Raw genomic sequence first — 16875 nt, 5'->3', positions numbered from 1 at the left:
ACTTTTCTTCTATGCTGTTGCACATCATCATCAAGAGATTGTCTGACTGAAATTTAGTGGGTAATGATCTCGTATTTAAGGAAAAACTCTGTAACCAATGTCAATAGATTAGTTCATATTTAATTAATATTTGTCTAAGATAATGTACAATATAGCTGTACACTTTAACTAATGACTTATGATTCTTGATATGTCTCATTTCAATAATTCAATTATTTATTTGAATGAAGTATTTAATTAAATATAAATTTATCCTAACGTTTTTATATTATTTTTCTTAATATTTTTAAATAAAAGAAAAGACTATTTAGTTTATTTACTGAATTATTCATATTTAATTACTTAACAATAGTTTAATGGAATCTGTACATTTACTATTAATATGTAATTAAACTGTATTACTGTATTTTGGGTATACAATGTTTTAATCTGTGTTTCATGAGTATGAATTACATATTATTATATTTTTATATATGCATGTTCTGCATTTAATGTCTGCAATTGTATGAAAGTGATTGCTTATTCCAATATTTCGCATTAAATTTTTAATGTTATCATCGATTTTTGTTTCTAAGTTTACAGTTTAAGGCGTATCGATTTTATTTACACATATGTATTAAAGTATATATATATATATTAATAATAATATTAATAATTTCATGGAAATCATGTATTCGTGGTTGCCTATAGTCCGTGCTAAAAGAAATGACAGTCAATAGTCTTGAGTCAAGATTACTGATACAGTTTTAACAGAACTGATTTAACTGACGAACGATTCTGTATTTATGGTGACAATAAGGTTTTATTTTCAATTTTATTCAGTAAACCTGAAGCTGGTAAGCAAGATTTTCAAGATATATTCGATATGCGACCTTAAATTGTACATTGTAATATTCTCATTAATTATAACTAATTTAGAATTCTGTATTTATGAAATAAAATATAAGTTAAAATATATTAGTATACCAAAAGTTTGGAGTACATTTTTAAAAAGCTCCAAGCTTTTAATGGTAGGGTAAAAAAATTTCAATGCTTGTATGATAAAAAAAATATTTTTTGTTAACTTCAAATGAAATGTATAAATTTTATATATATGCAATAATAGTTTTTTCTATAAATTTAAAATACGTGGACTTTTTAGCTGACTTAAACCACACAAGTGATAAAAATTCCTTATCCTCGAAGTATATTATCTTTCTTAAGTAACATGCGGGAGATTTTTCCCTCAATAACTCAATAACATGTATTAATGTGGCTGTTTTATGACTGGCACTCTGTATATATATATATATATATATATATATATATATATATATATATATAGAAAAGTATATATCAACTGTAAGAAAAGTAAAGTATATAATTAATGTAAAGTATATATTTATTGAATTATAATTATTTTTTTAATAACACTAAAACAAACACTAAACACTATTAGAACTATACTGTGTCATTGTCATTTTGCTAGTGTGATATATATAATATTTTAGTAATTAAATACTTCATAATTAGCAACTATATATGTAATGTAAATAATTTGAGGTGTAGCATACATTAATAATTTCGTTTAAAATTTGTGTTGTAAACCAATAATTATAGTTCTTGCTGAATATAAATTAGTAGCAATCTGAAAAATAAAAATTAAATTGAAATGTTGGTATAATTGTAACAAATTATAATAATTTAATTGAGTAACATACATACATACATACATACATAAAATGTTTTATTTACCTTTATTGCAAGTGAATAATTAATACTTAAAGTGTCAGACATTCTCATTCTTTGAGGTGAAATGCAGCCCTTTAAAAATATGTTATAAATCTTATTATTTTTTTTATTCCATAAATACCAAGGCCATTTTAAAGATAAATCGAATATTGATTCAGTCTGTAAATATAATAACAATAATTATTTTCAACTAATGTGAATATATTTGCTTACAGTATCTTGTAGCATTTGACCGACAACAGATATAAGAATTATTAAAAACACAAAGAATAATAATAGAAAAATGATACGTTGGCGTTCTATTGAATCACTCTAAAAATTATTTGTTTATTAATTAATAAAATCATTTATACATAAATGTCTCACTTTTTCTAAATCAACGACAATAGTTATGCCAGCTAATACGCCAAATATGAATTGAAAAATTAATGGATAATACACTAATTTACACAAGTCATCTATAATCCTACAATGAAATTTTTAATGTCATTAATTTGATAAGTAAGTTATTATATTTCGTCATAATTTACGTTCATATAAAAATATATTCGTACATTTTTATTTCTCTGTGATAATTGAAGCACAATCTAAGACGACGTCCTATCATCTTTTGATAGTCGCAGTCGTACATTAAATTTAAATCATTATCGTCAAATTCCGAAGAAATGTGACGCATGTAGTTTTTCAACTTAACGCATTCGAAAACACATCTCATCGCAATGTAAAATATAGGGAAAAATTCAGAAGGGGGGCCGAATAGTAAACCGAACCAAGAGGCATAATAACCAAATTCGAATAGTCCTTTAATAATTCCAAAATATTGTTTTATAAATTGTATTGCAAAAAATTTCTCATCGTTTCTTCCATCAAACGGAAGGTACAAGTATCCAATGTATTGGGACATACCGATTAAAATAAAAGCAATAAAGTTTGTGGTGAATCTAATTAATTTGATTTGTTTGCGTGTCTTCAAATTCAACTCTTCATAAGGGCGAATTATTCTATCGCAACGTTTAATTACATCTGCAACATCTTTTTCACATAACAAAGAAATTATAATTATAATGACGCTCTAAAAATCATAATTTAATATAAAAACAATTAAATTTTATTGACTTACATATAGACTTCCAAATGTCACAGAAGCATATTGCACAAAAAAATCAACTGAAAAATTTTTTATCATTAGAAAGAGCGTTATAGAAGTAGAAGTGAAATGTCCAAGAACTGTTAGAATACATGCAATTTTAAAAATTGGTCTTTGGATTATGTAGAGACTAAAAAAAATCAATAGAGAAAAACCGTTATCTGAAACAAATTTAACAGAATATTTTTTAATGTTAAATAATTTTATAAAATTTAGAAATTTAATACCTTTTTCAATAGTGGTTATTGAATTAAAATTCATGGCAACCAATAAATGTTAAAATAAAATAGTAAACTGTGCATCAAAGCTCAGGTAATAAAGTAGTTAAACTCTTCTAACTGTTCCTTCTAATGAATTTGTTTTACTTATTGTTTCAATTAAATTGCCACAGCCATTTGAAAAAAATATCATTATTTTTCCTGATTGTAAATTGCTATCCATTATAACAATTTACATTTCATATCTTTTGCTTGAAACTTTTAGATAATAAAGTGCTTGAACTTGAATAATTCATAAATTTTTAAATTAGTTACAAAAAATTAAAACAGATATTGAATATTGCTATTCTATTGTATATAAAATTTAATTAGGGGAAAAATTTTAGGAATTGGATAATTTACTCAAAATGAAGATCGTAATTAAAAGACAATAATGTTATTCCTTATATAATAAATCCTTTCAAATGATCATCATCACCCGTGTACCCAGTCAATTGAAAATTTTTAAAAATTTATTACTCACAAAGATGGAAGGAGAAGAATTAAAATTTTGTTCACGATTATGCTATTTTGGAAATAGAAAACGACATATTTTTTAATTTTACACATAGATTCCATTAATTCTTGGTATAAAGGTATATAGAGTAGAAACTGATAAAATATTGAAAAATGACTCTAGTATACTTTAATCTAATTAAATCAGAGAGAGGGTTTGATGTTCCACACATGTTCAATTGGTGACAAATCTTGAGACTTTTAAATGCAACAATTATTATTTGATAGTTTGGAAAAAACTGTTGATAAATTTTAATCTGTGCTTCATTTGATTTAAACATAATGTGAAAAGAAAAAAAACTCAATTCTGGATATAATTTTATTCGGAATAGATATATTTTGCCAGTAACTACATGTTTAAATCAATTTAGAATATATCCATATTGTTTATTCTTCTTTTGTGTCCTTCAATTATAGCACACTACTAAAATGTCAATACATTTATTAATAAATATCATTTTGATATTTCTACTTACCTTTCCTTTCTGCGTCGTTTTTTCCTTCCGCAACATCCGGTACTGGAAATTTCATGTTCGACAACGTTTACTTCCACATCCGAATCAATACTTTCAATACTTGATTTTTCATAAGTGCTCTGAGGCATTAAACCACGTGCTGGTAAAATCCTATTCATATTTGCACTATAAGATAAATAATTTCGATATTCATCCATAGTCTTTAAATTGTCTTTTATAATTCTCTCTTGAGATTCACTTATTTCAACTGCAGGTATTATATCAAATTCTGGAAATAATGTGGAGCGTTCTATCATTAAGATGTCTTTATCTATTATTTCTTCTCTTGAAATGCCTGCTATTGATTTTATTCTACCTGCATTAATTATATATTAATAGTAAAATGTATAACTTGTTTTACACACCTATTACTGAAATAAATGTAATTATTAAAAAAAAATTTAAATACCTCTTTGATCATAATCATCAGATATAATTCCACTTTCTGTGATGTTTGATCCTGCGTTTGAACCATAATCCGTTAAAAGTTCTTCTTCCTCACTGTCATCATCTTCTCCTCTTTCCTCATGTTCCTTCACATAATCTTTTAGATTCTCATCTTTTCCTGTTTTACCTTTCTTATTATCATTTTCAATAGCCGTATAATCGAAATCGTATTGATGTAGTAGTTCGTATGCAGGAAACTCATCTTCGCTTTCATTATCATACGGTTCTTCCTTAATAGGTGCCTGTTTTTCTTCCACTACCTTCAAAATCGGATGCAATATTGTTTTCTCTTTACAACATTTGGACTAAAATTAAGGACAAGAAAGTATTAAAATTTAATTTCAAACATTTTTTTCTTTTAACAGTGCAGCAAAAATATAACGTTTAGTGGTTGTTTGTTTTTTGAACATAAAATATCAAATGGCCACACCTGAAAACCTCAAATTAAATACATTAAATAAACTAAATAGTCATATTTGAATTAGTTTATTCGATACGTACCTGTTTTTTACTATGTGTGAATAACTATACATTTGAAAAATCATTTTTTTCATTCAATTTAATTTCAAAAATCAATCAAAAATGACATGAATATATATGTAACCATAGATATCAACTAAACAATAAGTTTTAATAAGTAGTTTTGAATTAATGCAATTCGCATCTTTATTTATTGATTTGAAATGATTAAATTTTCTGCTCAAATACTTAGTTTAACAATCTGAACAATTCTTGTTCTACTTTAGACGAATGTATCTATTTTATTAAAAGTATTTTTTATACTCAAAATACAAAAATTATGATTCACGATGAAAATGAAACTTTTTTATTACTTTCATCAATTAATTGTTATTAATTTTCTTAATATTCTTGAAAAGAGATTTTGGTTTAAATCAATAAACAATAGTTGTTGTCGATTATTAAATAAGTGACTCATTTTTTGGAAATGTTGACGTCCATTAATGCAAACATAATTATTATCGCTATCGTTAATACAAATATAATTAATGTAGTTAATAACGCAAACATAAATTTAGAAAACAATATACTTCTTGCATAATTTATATAAATTTCATCCCATGTTTTTCACAATCTTTCTCTTTCCCAACAATAATTGGCCCTTTATCAAACATTTGAAATGAATGAGAGAATCTTTAAAAACAAGGACAAATTAATTCATAACTATGTATGTATTTACGAATTTCACAATTACAAAAATTGTGGGAAAAAAGAGAAGCACAACCTTTATACACTAATAAAATTTTTGTAAAAGTTTTTAGATATTTACTGAAAATAGATTAATTGCAAAACATAAGATAAAATAAAATTTCCGCAGATATCTGAAAAAATGATATTATAATAATTCATGTCTCGAATGTAGTTTTCAAGAGAAATTTAATAATAATAAGAATAATTATCATAAAATTCCGTATACCGTTACTTTGAACATCAATTTTAAAATTAAGTTTTACCTTACTTAGTGCACCATCATTTCTACCTGAGTTAGGTTTACCATAACTGATACCGTGACGACCAGTTTTAGAAAGTCTTCTCGACTGTTAAGAAAGTGACTTGAAATTAAACCTAACCTAGTAGTGTAATACATATGTTCAGATGGTCAGTTCGTTGCAAAATATTGTTTATAAATAGTACAGCACAAAAAGGAACAAATTTTCAATGTATTATTTCTAGTCTAATACGTGGGAACCTTGTTGAAGGTCAGAGGTATACAAGAAAAAAAAAATATTTTATTACATTACATTATAATATAAGATGTTCGGTCAGTAATTGAGTGTGTTGGTTGTTCCTGCGGTACGTAAATATATTGAAAGTGATAGTCAAGAAACAAGTAAGAACTCTACTCTAATTAGAGATAACCCCAGCTTAGTTGAAATCGTTTAACAAACATTGTCAGACGTCCATAAGTCGTCTACTTTATTTTCAATATTCAAATTTTAATTATAAATAAGATCTATGATTGTGATCGACAACAGATGTAGACGAGACTAAGAAATTTCACATCGATTTAATATTAATATTTCCCTATAAATGGTAATGATATAACTACTAGGTTTAATTGGAATTGTTCTTTGACTTCTGAATGTAGATAAAGATAATTATTGGTACCCAATAAAATTAATATAAATAATAATGTTTTAGTACTTTGAAATACTATGAAGAAATTCTGCGTGAACGTTATTATTTTGTTAGTAGTTTGTGCAGAATGTAGAAGAAGAGGAGGGGGTAAGATTATTAAAAACATAACATTTACAATATTTATGTTAAAATTTATATCCGATTTTAGGATCCAAGACAACACATCCAAAACCCAGACCTAGTTATCAACCATATAATCCACCCGCACCTTCAGCTCCATCAACAACTTCAAACAATAGAAATCCCCCGGAGATAGGATTTAAAAAACCCAACGACCCCATAGGACCTCCTTTATCCAACAAGCCATTGCGTAAGTATTAATTTAGTAGGTATACTAAAATTATTTTTTATTTAATATATTGTTTTTATATTAGTTAGCTCAAAAATTAATTAATGCTTGAAAATAATAACGCATTTTTGAAATTTGAAAAATTGGTGTCAAAGTATAAGAATTAAAATAGATGTTTTTATTATAGAAAATGAAAGTCCAATGGGACCACCACAAAAGGCAAATAATTTGGGAAATTCAGGTATATATGCATTTATTTCCTTTATTATAATTCTTAAATTCAATAAATTACATATAGTCCAGTAAATGAAATTTTAATTAGCTCAATATTATGTTCATAGCCCCACCTCCATATGGAATGCATCCACCTGCATACAGTCCGGGACATTCTCCCTATTCGCCCCCATATACTCCAAATGGTGCACCACCTGTATTTCAACCAACTTATAATGGAGGCACTTTCAATCCTCCGCAAGCTTCTTATCCCCATCAGAACTGGGGTCATCATCCACAAGGAGGACACCACTCTCCGGGAGGCGGAGTAACGATTATTAATAATAATATTAACAACCACGGATACTCTGCTCCCATGGCTTATCCATCTTATACTTATCATTCACATGACACTGGAAGTGGCACTTTAGGGTTTTTCTTAGGATATTCCTTGGCTAAAATTAGTACACCTACTTATCACACACACAATAGTAACTTCTATGACGGTTACAGACCCAGATATGATCATTACGAAGTGCATCATTACTATCACAACACCGAAAAGGTGGTAGAGAAGGAGAAGATTATTGAATCAAATACAATTGTAGGATGTGTGGGCGACAGTGGTAGTATTTGTCCTGCAAATACCACGTCATTGTGTACCAGCAATGGAGCAATTATGTGTGTAGCAAGCGCACTGTCAACAGTACCATGCAAAGATGTTAAGGATACAAATTGCATTAAAAGTTCAGTTCCTTGTATCGATAAGAACGCACCGGAATGTAAAGATAGCAGTCAGAATACGACGACTGTTAGTATTCCTTGTATTTCAACAGCCAAAATTTACGGAAATGTTACCTATGTTAATAATACGATATTAGTTGAACCCACCAATGTAACTAGTAACAATAATAATGCAACAAATTCGACAATAACTGCTAATAACTCAACGACGCCTGTTCCTACAACAACTACGCCAGTTCCTACAACAACTGCACCTTCCACAACTACGACGGCTAAGCCAGAGCCCCAAAATTTCTGTGTAACTATTATAGCTCTGCCAGCAATTAGAAAACAAACACCAGGGGAAGATTTATTTGATAGTTTGGATAAAACTGTTGACAAATTTCTAACTGCGTCATTTGGTTTGAAATAATTAGACAATTAGAATTATGTGTAGATTATGTTTTTACCATTGTGATAAGAAAGAAAAAACTCTTTTTATCTATTATTTCTTCCCTTAGACCTTCTCCCACTGATTTTATTCTACCTGTATTTATTATATATTAATAGCAAAATTTGGTTTTACGTACCTGTTAATGAAATAATTAATTATTAAAGAAACTTTTAAATACCGCGTTTTTCATCATCATCGGATATAAACCCTTTATTTCTCATGGTTGATCCGCTGATTGAACTATAATCCGTTAAAAGATTTTCTTCCTCATGTTCTTTTATATAATCTATATAAATAAAATATATTGTAAAGAAATGGTATTTTTGAAGAAAGTTGTAATATTAAATAAAGAAAATAGTACAGGTAGAATATATTGTTTGTAAATATTATCAAATGACTGTCATTTCACTATTTCAACATTCAAATTTGAAATAACGAAATATTGGTGCAAAACAATCAACTAATTGATTATAAACTGGAAATAAATTGAAAAATCACAAGAATTATTGGTAATATAAGTGTATTTGTTAACAGTGTCTTGGGAATTAAAATACAGATAAGAATGAATTATTAAGAAAGCAATATAATACACTCATATTCCTATTAATGACACTGAATAATATTTCTTGATAATTATGTTTACAAAATAAGTAACTCATTCATAACCGAGTCATATTGTATAAATTTAACACATATCAAAATTGTACAAAAAAAGAGTAGTACAATCTTAAAAATCTAATAATTTGGATGGACGAAAGATAAAATTGGACTATTGGATATATATGTCTTATTTTCTATAACACTGAATGCACTTTTGTGTCTTTTTAATTCTACATTAATAAAATTTGTTTAAAACTTCTTAGATACTTACTTAAAATCGATTAATTACAGAAAATCTATTTTTAACCTTAACTGTGGTAGCTAAACTTTCTGATATTTAATAATTCAGTTGCACATTATAAACTAAAAACCATAAAACTTCCGCAGATATGAGAAAATGATTATAATGATTCATGTTTCGTACGTAATTTTCAAGAGAAATTTAATAATGATAAGGCTAATCTTTATAAAATTCCATACACCGTTACTTTGAACATAAACTACTATTTATTTATTTATTTATAAAGGAAATAATTTCGTTTATTTCATGTTTTCTATCTGAATTAAATTTAAATGATACTGCGACGACCAGTTTTCGGAAGTATTTTCGATAGTTAAGACAGTAACTCGAAATTAAACCTAACCTAATAGTGTAATATACATGTCCAGATGGTCATTTCATTGCAAGACATTGTTTATAAATAATACAGCATAATAAGGAACAAATGTTGAATGTATTAATTTTAGCCAAATACGTGGGCGGTTTTGTTGAAGGTTAAAGGTAATACAAGAAAAACAAATCATTGTTTTCTTACCTCGAATTATAATATATGTTCAACAATTGAGTTGTGTTAGGTGTTCCTGCGATACGTATATTGACAGTGATAGACAAGAAACAAGTAAGGACTCTGCCTTGACTGAAGATAACCCTAGGTTAGTTGAAATAGTTTAACAAACATTACCAGACGTTTATGAGTCGTCTACTTCATTATCAACACTGTCTGGGAAAAACCTTTCTGTTTACGTCATCATCTACAAGTGACTGCATTCTTAATTTTAATTCTCAATAGGACTCATGATTGTACCCCACAACTGATGTAGACGAGACTGAGAAGTTTCACTCCAGGTTAAAATTAATATTTCCTCATAAGTGATAATGGTGAATTGCTAGGTTTAATTTCAGAAAACAAGATTTGTTTTACAGTGCGATTTGTTCTTTGACCTCGCAATGTAAATAAAGATAATTATTGATATTAAATGAAATTAATATCATATAATATGTTTTAGTGCTTCGAAACAACATGAAGAAATACTCTCTGAACGTTATTATTGTTATTTTGTTAGTTGTTTGTACAGAATGTAGAAGATCAGGGGGAGGTAAGATTTTTAAAAATATAACAATTCTTTTAACTAATTTGGAGTATGTTAAAAAATTTATAATATTTTCAAATTACTTATTTGTTTTATATATTGTCAAGAGTTTATAATATAAGAATCATGGAAATTTCCACATTCAGTAATTAATTTAATAATTTTTATTAATTCACAATATTGATTTTAAAAATAATTCAACTTTTAGGATCCAGGACATCACATTCTAGACCGTCCTATTCAAGACCGTCCTATTCAAGTCCTTCTTATTCACACCCTTCGCCTTCTTATTCACGTCCTTCGCCTTCTTATTCACACCCGTCACCTTCTTATTCACATCCGTCACCTTCGTATTCACATCCATCTCCATCCACATTTACTCATCCTTCGCATTATGAGCCATCAAAGGCCAGACCTAGTTATCCATCATATAATCCACCAGCACCTGCAAACAAACCTTCAGCTCCTCTAACAAGTTCAAACAATAAAAATCCTCCCGAGATAGGATTCAAAAAGCCCAACGAGCCCATAGGACCTCCAATATCCAATAAACCATTACGTAAGTTTTAATTTAAGAGCGTAAAATTAATATTTTAACAGTTGTTTATGTATCAATTACCACAAAACTTGTTTAACGGTTGAAAACAATTACACGAATTTCTATTTCTATTGTTTCTTTAATTTTGATATTAGTTTATGCGTGCTAATAATCTTCAGTGATCAGTCTTTTAATCTGAATAATTTCTATCATAGTTCAAGAATTATAATAGATGTGTTTATATTATAGAAAATCCAAGTCCAAGTCAACCAGTGGGAGCACCACAAAAGGCAAATAATTTAGGAAATTCAGGTATATATGTATTAATTAATTTCCTTTATTATAATTCATAAATTATAAATTACAAATTTTAAATGAAATTTTAATTACCTCAATATTATCTACATAGCCCCTCCTCCATATGGAATGCATCCACCTGCATACAGTCCGGGACATCCCCCATATCCACCCGCGTATACTCCAAGTGGTGCACTACCAGCATATCAACCAACTTACACTGGAGGAACCTTCCATCCTCCGCAAGCTTCTTATCCCCAACAGAACTGGGGATATCATCCACCAGGAGGAAATGCATATAATCAGGGAGGGTACCACCCACCCGGAGGTGCAGTAACGATTATTAATAATAATAACATTAACAACCATCATGGATATTCTGCTCCAATAGCTTATCCATCTTATACCTATCATTCACATGATACTGGAAGTGGTACTTTAGGGTTTTTCTTAGGATATTCCTTGGCTAAAATTACTACACCTACTTATCACACATACAGTAGTAACTTCTACGACGGTTACAGACCCAGATATGATCATTACGAAGTGCATCACTACTATCACAACAACGAAAGGGTAGTGGAAAAAGAAAAGGTTATTGAATCGAATACAGTAGTAGGTTGTGTGGGTGACAGCGGTAGTATTTGTCCTGCAAATACCACTTCATTGTGTACCAGCAATGGAGCAATTATGTGTGTAGCAAGCGCACTGTCAACAGTACCATGCAAAGATGTTAAGGATACAAATTGCATTAAGAGTACTGTTCCTTGTGTCGATAAGAACGCACCGGAATGTAAAGGTAGCAGTCAAAATACAACGGCTGTTAGTATTCCTTGTATTTCAACAGCCAAAATTTACGGAAGTGTTACCTATGTTAATAACACAATATTAGTTGAACCCACCAATGTAACTAGTAGTAATAATAATACAGCAAATTCGACAATTAATGCTAGTAACATTAATAATGCAGCAAATTCAACAACTACTCCAGTTCCTACAACAATTGCTCCTTCCACAACGACGACGCCTAAGCCAGAGCCCCAAAATTTCTGTGTAACTATCATAGCTTTGCCAGCAACTAGAAAACAAACACCAGGGGAAGATTTATTTGATAGTTTGGATAAAACTGTTGACAAATTTCTATCTGCGTCATTTGGTTTAACATAACGGTTATATATTTTATATTATTTTTTCTATTAATGTAATAAAAAAATTAAATGGACCAATTTTGTTTATGGTGGTATTATTTAAATTAACCGTTAAAATTTAAAAACTGAATTGTGGACATAACTTTCTTTATTAGAAATATTGTTCAATTCTTATGTGGAAACTATATGTAAACATACAACTACCCTGTTAATCTCATTTGAGTTCTGAAGCTCACTTGATCAACGTTCACACACTTAATATAAACATTTATGATATATGTTGCAATGAAAATTTCGTATTATAATACTTAATTAAATGCTGAGCTGTTGTGCTTCCTTCTTTATAATACTAAAATACAAAAACCTATTAATGAAAATGATCTACAATAAACAGCCATTTCTACTTATTTCCTGTTTTTGCGGCGTATGATTCTTCCGCAACATCCGGTACTGGAATGTTGATTTTTTTCATCTTGTACTTGATCATCAGAACTATCACTAATTGATTTCTCCAATGTACTCCGAGGATGTAAACCACGTGCAGATAAATTCCTATTTAGATTACCATAGTTTCGATATTCATCCATAGTTTTTAAATTGTCTTTTATGATTCTCTCCTGTGATTCGGTTATTTCAATTAGTGGTACTAGGTCTAATTCAGGAAATAATGGAGAGCGTTCTATCATGTTGATTTCTTCGTCTACAATTTCTTGCCTTAATGTATCGGGTGGTTCCGGAAGTGACTTATCACCACCTAGAAAAAAATTTAACAGTAAAATTTATAATTTATTTTATTTACACACACCATAAACACATTTTATTTTAAAAAATGTAAAAAATATAAATATTATAAACTAGTCGTTCGATATTCACTAATTAACTTTATTCTTAAACTTATACTTACAACGTTTGTCTTCTTCATATGCACCCATTATCCAAGATTCCATGTTAACTGAACTGGGTGCTGAAGTGAGATCCGTTACACGGTCTTCCGTTTTATCATCAAAATCAGCTTCCGCTTCTATATCTTCTTTCTCCTTTCTGTTATTCTCATTGTCAATAGCAAAATAATTATAATCAAAATTTTTTAGTACATATTCAGATCCTGGTCTCTTATCGCTAATGTTAAAAGATACTTCTTCAAAAATAAGTGGCGATTCTTCCGGCTCTAAATTCAAATACACAGGTGGATTATCAATAGAACATATGACCTAAAATAGGAGATAAAAAAAATTAAATTTAATAAAAAACATAATATTTTTTTATAACAGTGCAGCAAAATGTGTAGTAGATCCTCTGAAATTCAAATTAACGATTTTTAAATATAACGTCTAATTGATTTTCTTTTTCGCTTCACTGAATCTTTTCAAAAGCAATTCTGTTTTTTCAAATTTCAGTTGTGCAGTTGGAAATGTCATAAGCTAAAACTATGAATTACAGATTGACAAATATGATTTAATTAACCGAATACATACCTTTCCCAAATCATCAAACATATTTTATTATGTTATTTATTTAGGTTTTCTAATGACATTTTAAACCATTTCTCATAATTTAATAAGAAAATATATGAAAAAATATTAATATTCTTCCAACCATAGTAACGAATATTAACTGTTCAAAATTAAATAAATCAAAAATGACAGTTTTAAATAAACCAAAACAATTGAATAATTTTTTAAAAATTTAAAACTGGCGATCATATATATATATATATATATATATATATATATATGATGATATATCACTGCTGGCCAGATATATGAGTACGTGAATGAAATGAATTTACATAGCGGTTAGTTATTTAGCTAGTATGAGTTAAACTGATGTTAATTTGTTTGTAAACATTAACAAAAAACAGTTATTTTAGTATTGTAGCGTTGAAATTCTTATTAGTAATGGAAAATGTTGGTTATATGGTAATAAAAAAAGTTTGTTTATTATGTTTTTTGTTATTTTGGTAAGTATTTATTTTTCAGTTTTAAATAGTGTTTTCATTAAATTTACTTGTAGATTTTGTCAACAATTCTTCAGGTTTCAAAATTTCAAACGATAAATTGGAAAATTTTGGAAAATTCAGAATTAAAATGTGAAAATTCCACAATTTGTTTGGAAAAAAACATGTTTACATTTTGTTCATCATTTAACGGGAAATTGGCAATATTAGAAACTATTTTTTTCTGTCCATCAGAGTTTTATTGTACAAAAAATCAAAAAGAACCGTAAGATTTAATTATTAAAACTTTGGATTAATTTCTAAATATTTATAAACATTATTTCTTTTTTCAGATGTACACATGCTTATGAGAATTCTTATTGGAAAATTTTTGAAAATTTAGATGCAGAAAATAGGGAAAAATTATTTGAATTGAAACGCATTCTAGATGAAACGAACAATTTACCAGAAATCAATAAAACAGAATCTGAAAAGGGAATCACAATTACGAATGATTTAAACAATTATAAAGTTAAATTAGATAACTCCACAAAAAAATATGAAATTCCTCAGATAGACTATCCGTTACAAAATAATAATTTTGGAAAAGATGATTTTGAAAATCTTGATAATTATGTAACTGAAACAGAACACATAGAAGAAAACCAAGAAAATTCTGAAACACCCACCGAAAATATGCAAAATATATTTGATTATGTACGAGGAACAGAACGCGTAGAAGAAAACAAAGAAAATTTCGAAACATTCACTACAAATTTGTTAAATGTACCTGATAATCATGATGAAAGTATCGAAGAGTTCACCAAAATGTATGAATTTGGAGTTACAAATGAATATGAAAATATAGTTACTGAGACAGAAGATTCAGATGAAAATCAAGAACATGAAATGGAAGAGATGACAGAAAAGGAAGAAAATTTTGAAGCGAACTTGGAAACTGACAAAATTGAATTACAAAACGGATTAGGAAATAATGAGGTTTTTGAAAATTCTAGTAAACATTTCGAAGTTGTGACGGAGATGCCGGTAGGGAAGAATGAAACAAAGATTGAAATAGAAGACAATGAACAATTTGGAAGCTTTGACTCTAATTATGAAGATGTATCAGAAAGCTACACGGAAAACTATGATTTTCCAACCGTACAAACAGTTGATAATTATGGATTTGAAACAATTGATTTCAAAAATCATGAAAATTATGACTACTCTGAATATATGAATGAATATGATGAGCTTGAAAAAGATAATATAATAAAAAACGAAGAATATTTTGAAACAAACACTCAGGGTTATGGAACTATAACAGAAACAATGAGTGAAAGTAATGACAATGTTAAAAATATCACTAAAAATTATGATATTGAACTAAGTACTATAAAAGACCGTCAAAAATATAACTATATCATTGAATATCTGGATAGTGAAATAGAAACGTCAACTGAAATTGATATATTCCAAACAGAAGAAAATTTTGGTAGCAGCACTGTAATATCAATAAAAAATAATAAAACACAAAATGCAAATAGAAAAGATGCTAATGTTGAGTGTGAAAAACCTGAAAATGAATATGAACATTTAACAAAAAAAGTTATAAAATGCTCAGAAACAATGATAGAATATAATACAAGTTTTGATAATTCTAATATAATTAAAAAGAATAGCTTAAATCTTAATTATACAAATGACAAAACTGTGGACAATTTTGAAATTACAACTAAAAGTTCAGTTGGAATCAGAACTAATTTTTCAGGAAATTATGAAACTGAACCAAAAAAGCCACTTGATAACATAAAAATCAATATAAATAAAACAAAAATTGGAAAAAGTGATAATGAAACTGAAGCAGTTTTGTTAAAAAAATTGTATTCAAATATCATATTAGTGAATTCAGATTTAAGCAATTTAAAAATAAACATAAAAAGTAACAAAATAAGCGCACCTAAGAAAAATGAAAAAGAGTTTACTCAATCACAAAATTCTCCAAAAACTGTAATCCACGAAATTGTAATAAACAGACCAATTTTGTATTACAACTTGCCTGAAACCGTTAAAAATGCTTCAGGGACGGAACCACTTTTAAGAAAGTCTTCTGAACAATTGAACAATTTGGTTGATGTTTATGAAATATCAACTCAAAAATGGACTGACAATGAGACAAGTTTAGTAACGAATGGAGAACTAACTGAAGCAACGACAGAAAAACAAGGTACGAGTCTTTAAAATTTCTTAATTTATTGTTTATGTAGTTACATTTTTAGCAAGACCAAAATGTTCCAATTCAAATTCCGGACGATCATATCCTGGAGAAAAATGTAACGAATATTTTATTTGTACTAAAATAATGTGGTGGAACCAATGGATACGTAAATTTTGCAATTCCGCCTTCCGATATGACGTCTATCTCCAAAAATGTGTGTTTGATCCAAAATGTTTATAATTAATTATATTTATTATTTAATTTAAGTTTTTAATAATTTATTTCCTTCCACGCAATACAAATAATAATTACTTTTAC

The 16875-nt window shown here is 28.0% G+C and overlaps 4 protein-coding genes and 1 long non-coding RNA gene across 7 annotated transcripts; 3 read left to right on the top strand and 2 right to left on the bottom strand.

The window, feature by feature from the left end:
• Nucleotides 1–3956: 3956 nt before the first annotated feature.
• Nucleotides 3957–6219, bottom strand: LOC109599214 (uncharacterized). The gene is made up of 5 exons (XM_049969950.1): nt 6203–6219; nt 6086–6161; nt 4576–4918; nt 4128–4482; nt 3957–4075 (listed from the first exon to the last, which is right to left on the bottom strand). The coding sequence occupies exons 1-5, from the start codon at nt 6217–6219 to the stop codon at nt 4063–4065; spliced, it is 804 nt and encodes a 267-aa protein (XP_049825907.1). The 3' UTR covers nt 3957–4062.
• On the top strand, nt 6116–8490 carry LOC109599210 (uncharacterized). Its single transcript, XM_020015166.2, has 5 exons — nt 6116–6425; nt 6774–6857; nt 6919–7080; nt 7247–7300; nt 7401–8490. Exons 2-5 carry the CDS (start codon nt 6788–6790, stop codon nt 8426–8428), a joined length of 1314 nt encoding a protein of 437 aa, XP_019870725.2. The 5' UTR covers nt 6116–6425; nt 6774–6787; the 3' UTR covers nt 8429–8490.
• A 1417-nt stretch (nt 8491–9907) lies between these two features.
• Nucleotides 9908–12488, top strand: LOC109599212 (DNA-directed RNA polymerase II subunit RPB1). Its single transcript, XM_020015169.2, has 5 exons — nt 9908–10279; nt 10337–10426; nt 10629–10979; nt 11208–11270; nt 11368–12488. The coding sequence occupies exons 2-5, from the start codon at nt 10351–10353 to the stop codon at nt 12420–12422; spliced, it is 1545 nt and encodes a 514-aa protein (XP_019870728.2). The 5' UTR covers nt 9908–10279; nt 10337–10350; the 3' UTR covers nt 12423–12488.
• A 45-nt stretch (nt 12489–12533) lies between these two features.
• On the bottom strand, nt 12534–13922 carry LOC109599202 (uncharacterized). 2 transcript variants are annotated; one of them, XR_007548636.1, is made up of 4 exons: nt 13879–13922; nt 13308–13830; nt 12808–13157; nt 12534–12752 (listed from the first exon to the last, which is right to left on the bottom strand). It is a non-coding gene; the product is annotated as an uncharacterized LOC109599202 (long non-coding RNA). The 2 variants fall into 2 exon arrangements; XR_002191543.2 differs by having other exon boundaries at nt 13308–13824.
• Nucleotides 13923–14289: 367 nt separating this feature from the next.
• On the top strand, nt 14290–16840 carry LOC126266215 (protein PFC0760c-like). 2 transcript variants are annotated; one of them, XM_049969728.1, is made up of 4 exons: nt 14290–14363; nt 14417–14625; nt 14693–16566; nt 16619–16840. In XM_049969728.1, exons 1-4 carry the CDS (start codon nt 14346–14348, stop codon nt 16795–16797), a joined length of 2280 nt encoding a protein of 759 aa, XP_049825685.1. In that variant the 5' UTR covers nt 14290–14345; the 3' UTR covers nt 16798–16840. The 2 variants fall into 2 exon arrangements, with proteins under 2 accessions (XP_049825685.1, XP_049825686.1); XM_049969729.1 differs by having other exon boundaries at nt 16623–16818.
• Nucleotides 16841–16875: the final 35 nt, after the last annotated feature.

The sequence above is a fragment of the Aethina tumida genome, chromosome 7 (genome assembly GCF_024364675.1).
Source record: "Aethina tumida isolate Nest 87 chromosome 7, icAetTumi1.1, whole genome shotgun sequence".
NCBI classification, from domain to species: domain Eukaryota; kingdom Metazoa; phylum Arthropoda; class Insecta; order Coleoptera; family Nitidulidae; genus Aethina; species Aethina tumida.
Note: the sequence above shows the minus strand (reverse complement) of the source record. Positions and strands in the feature narration are given on the sequence as shown.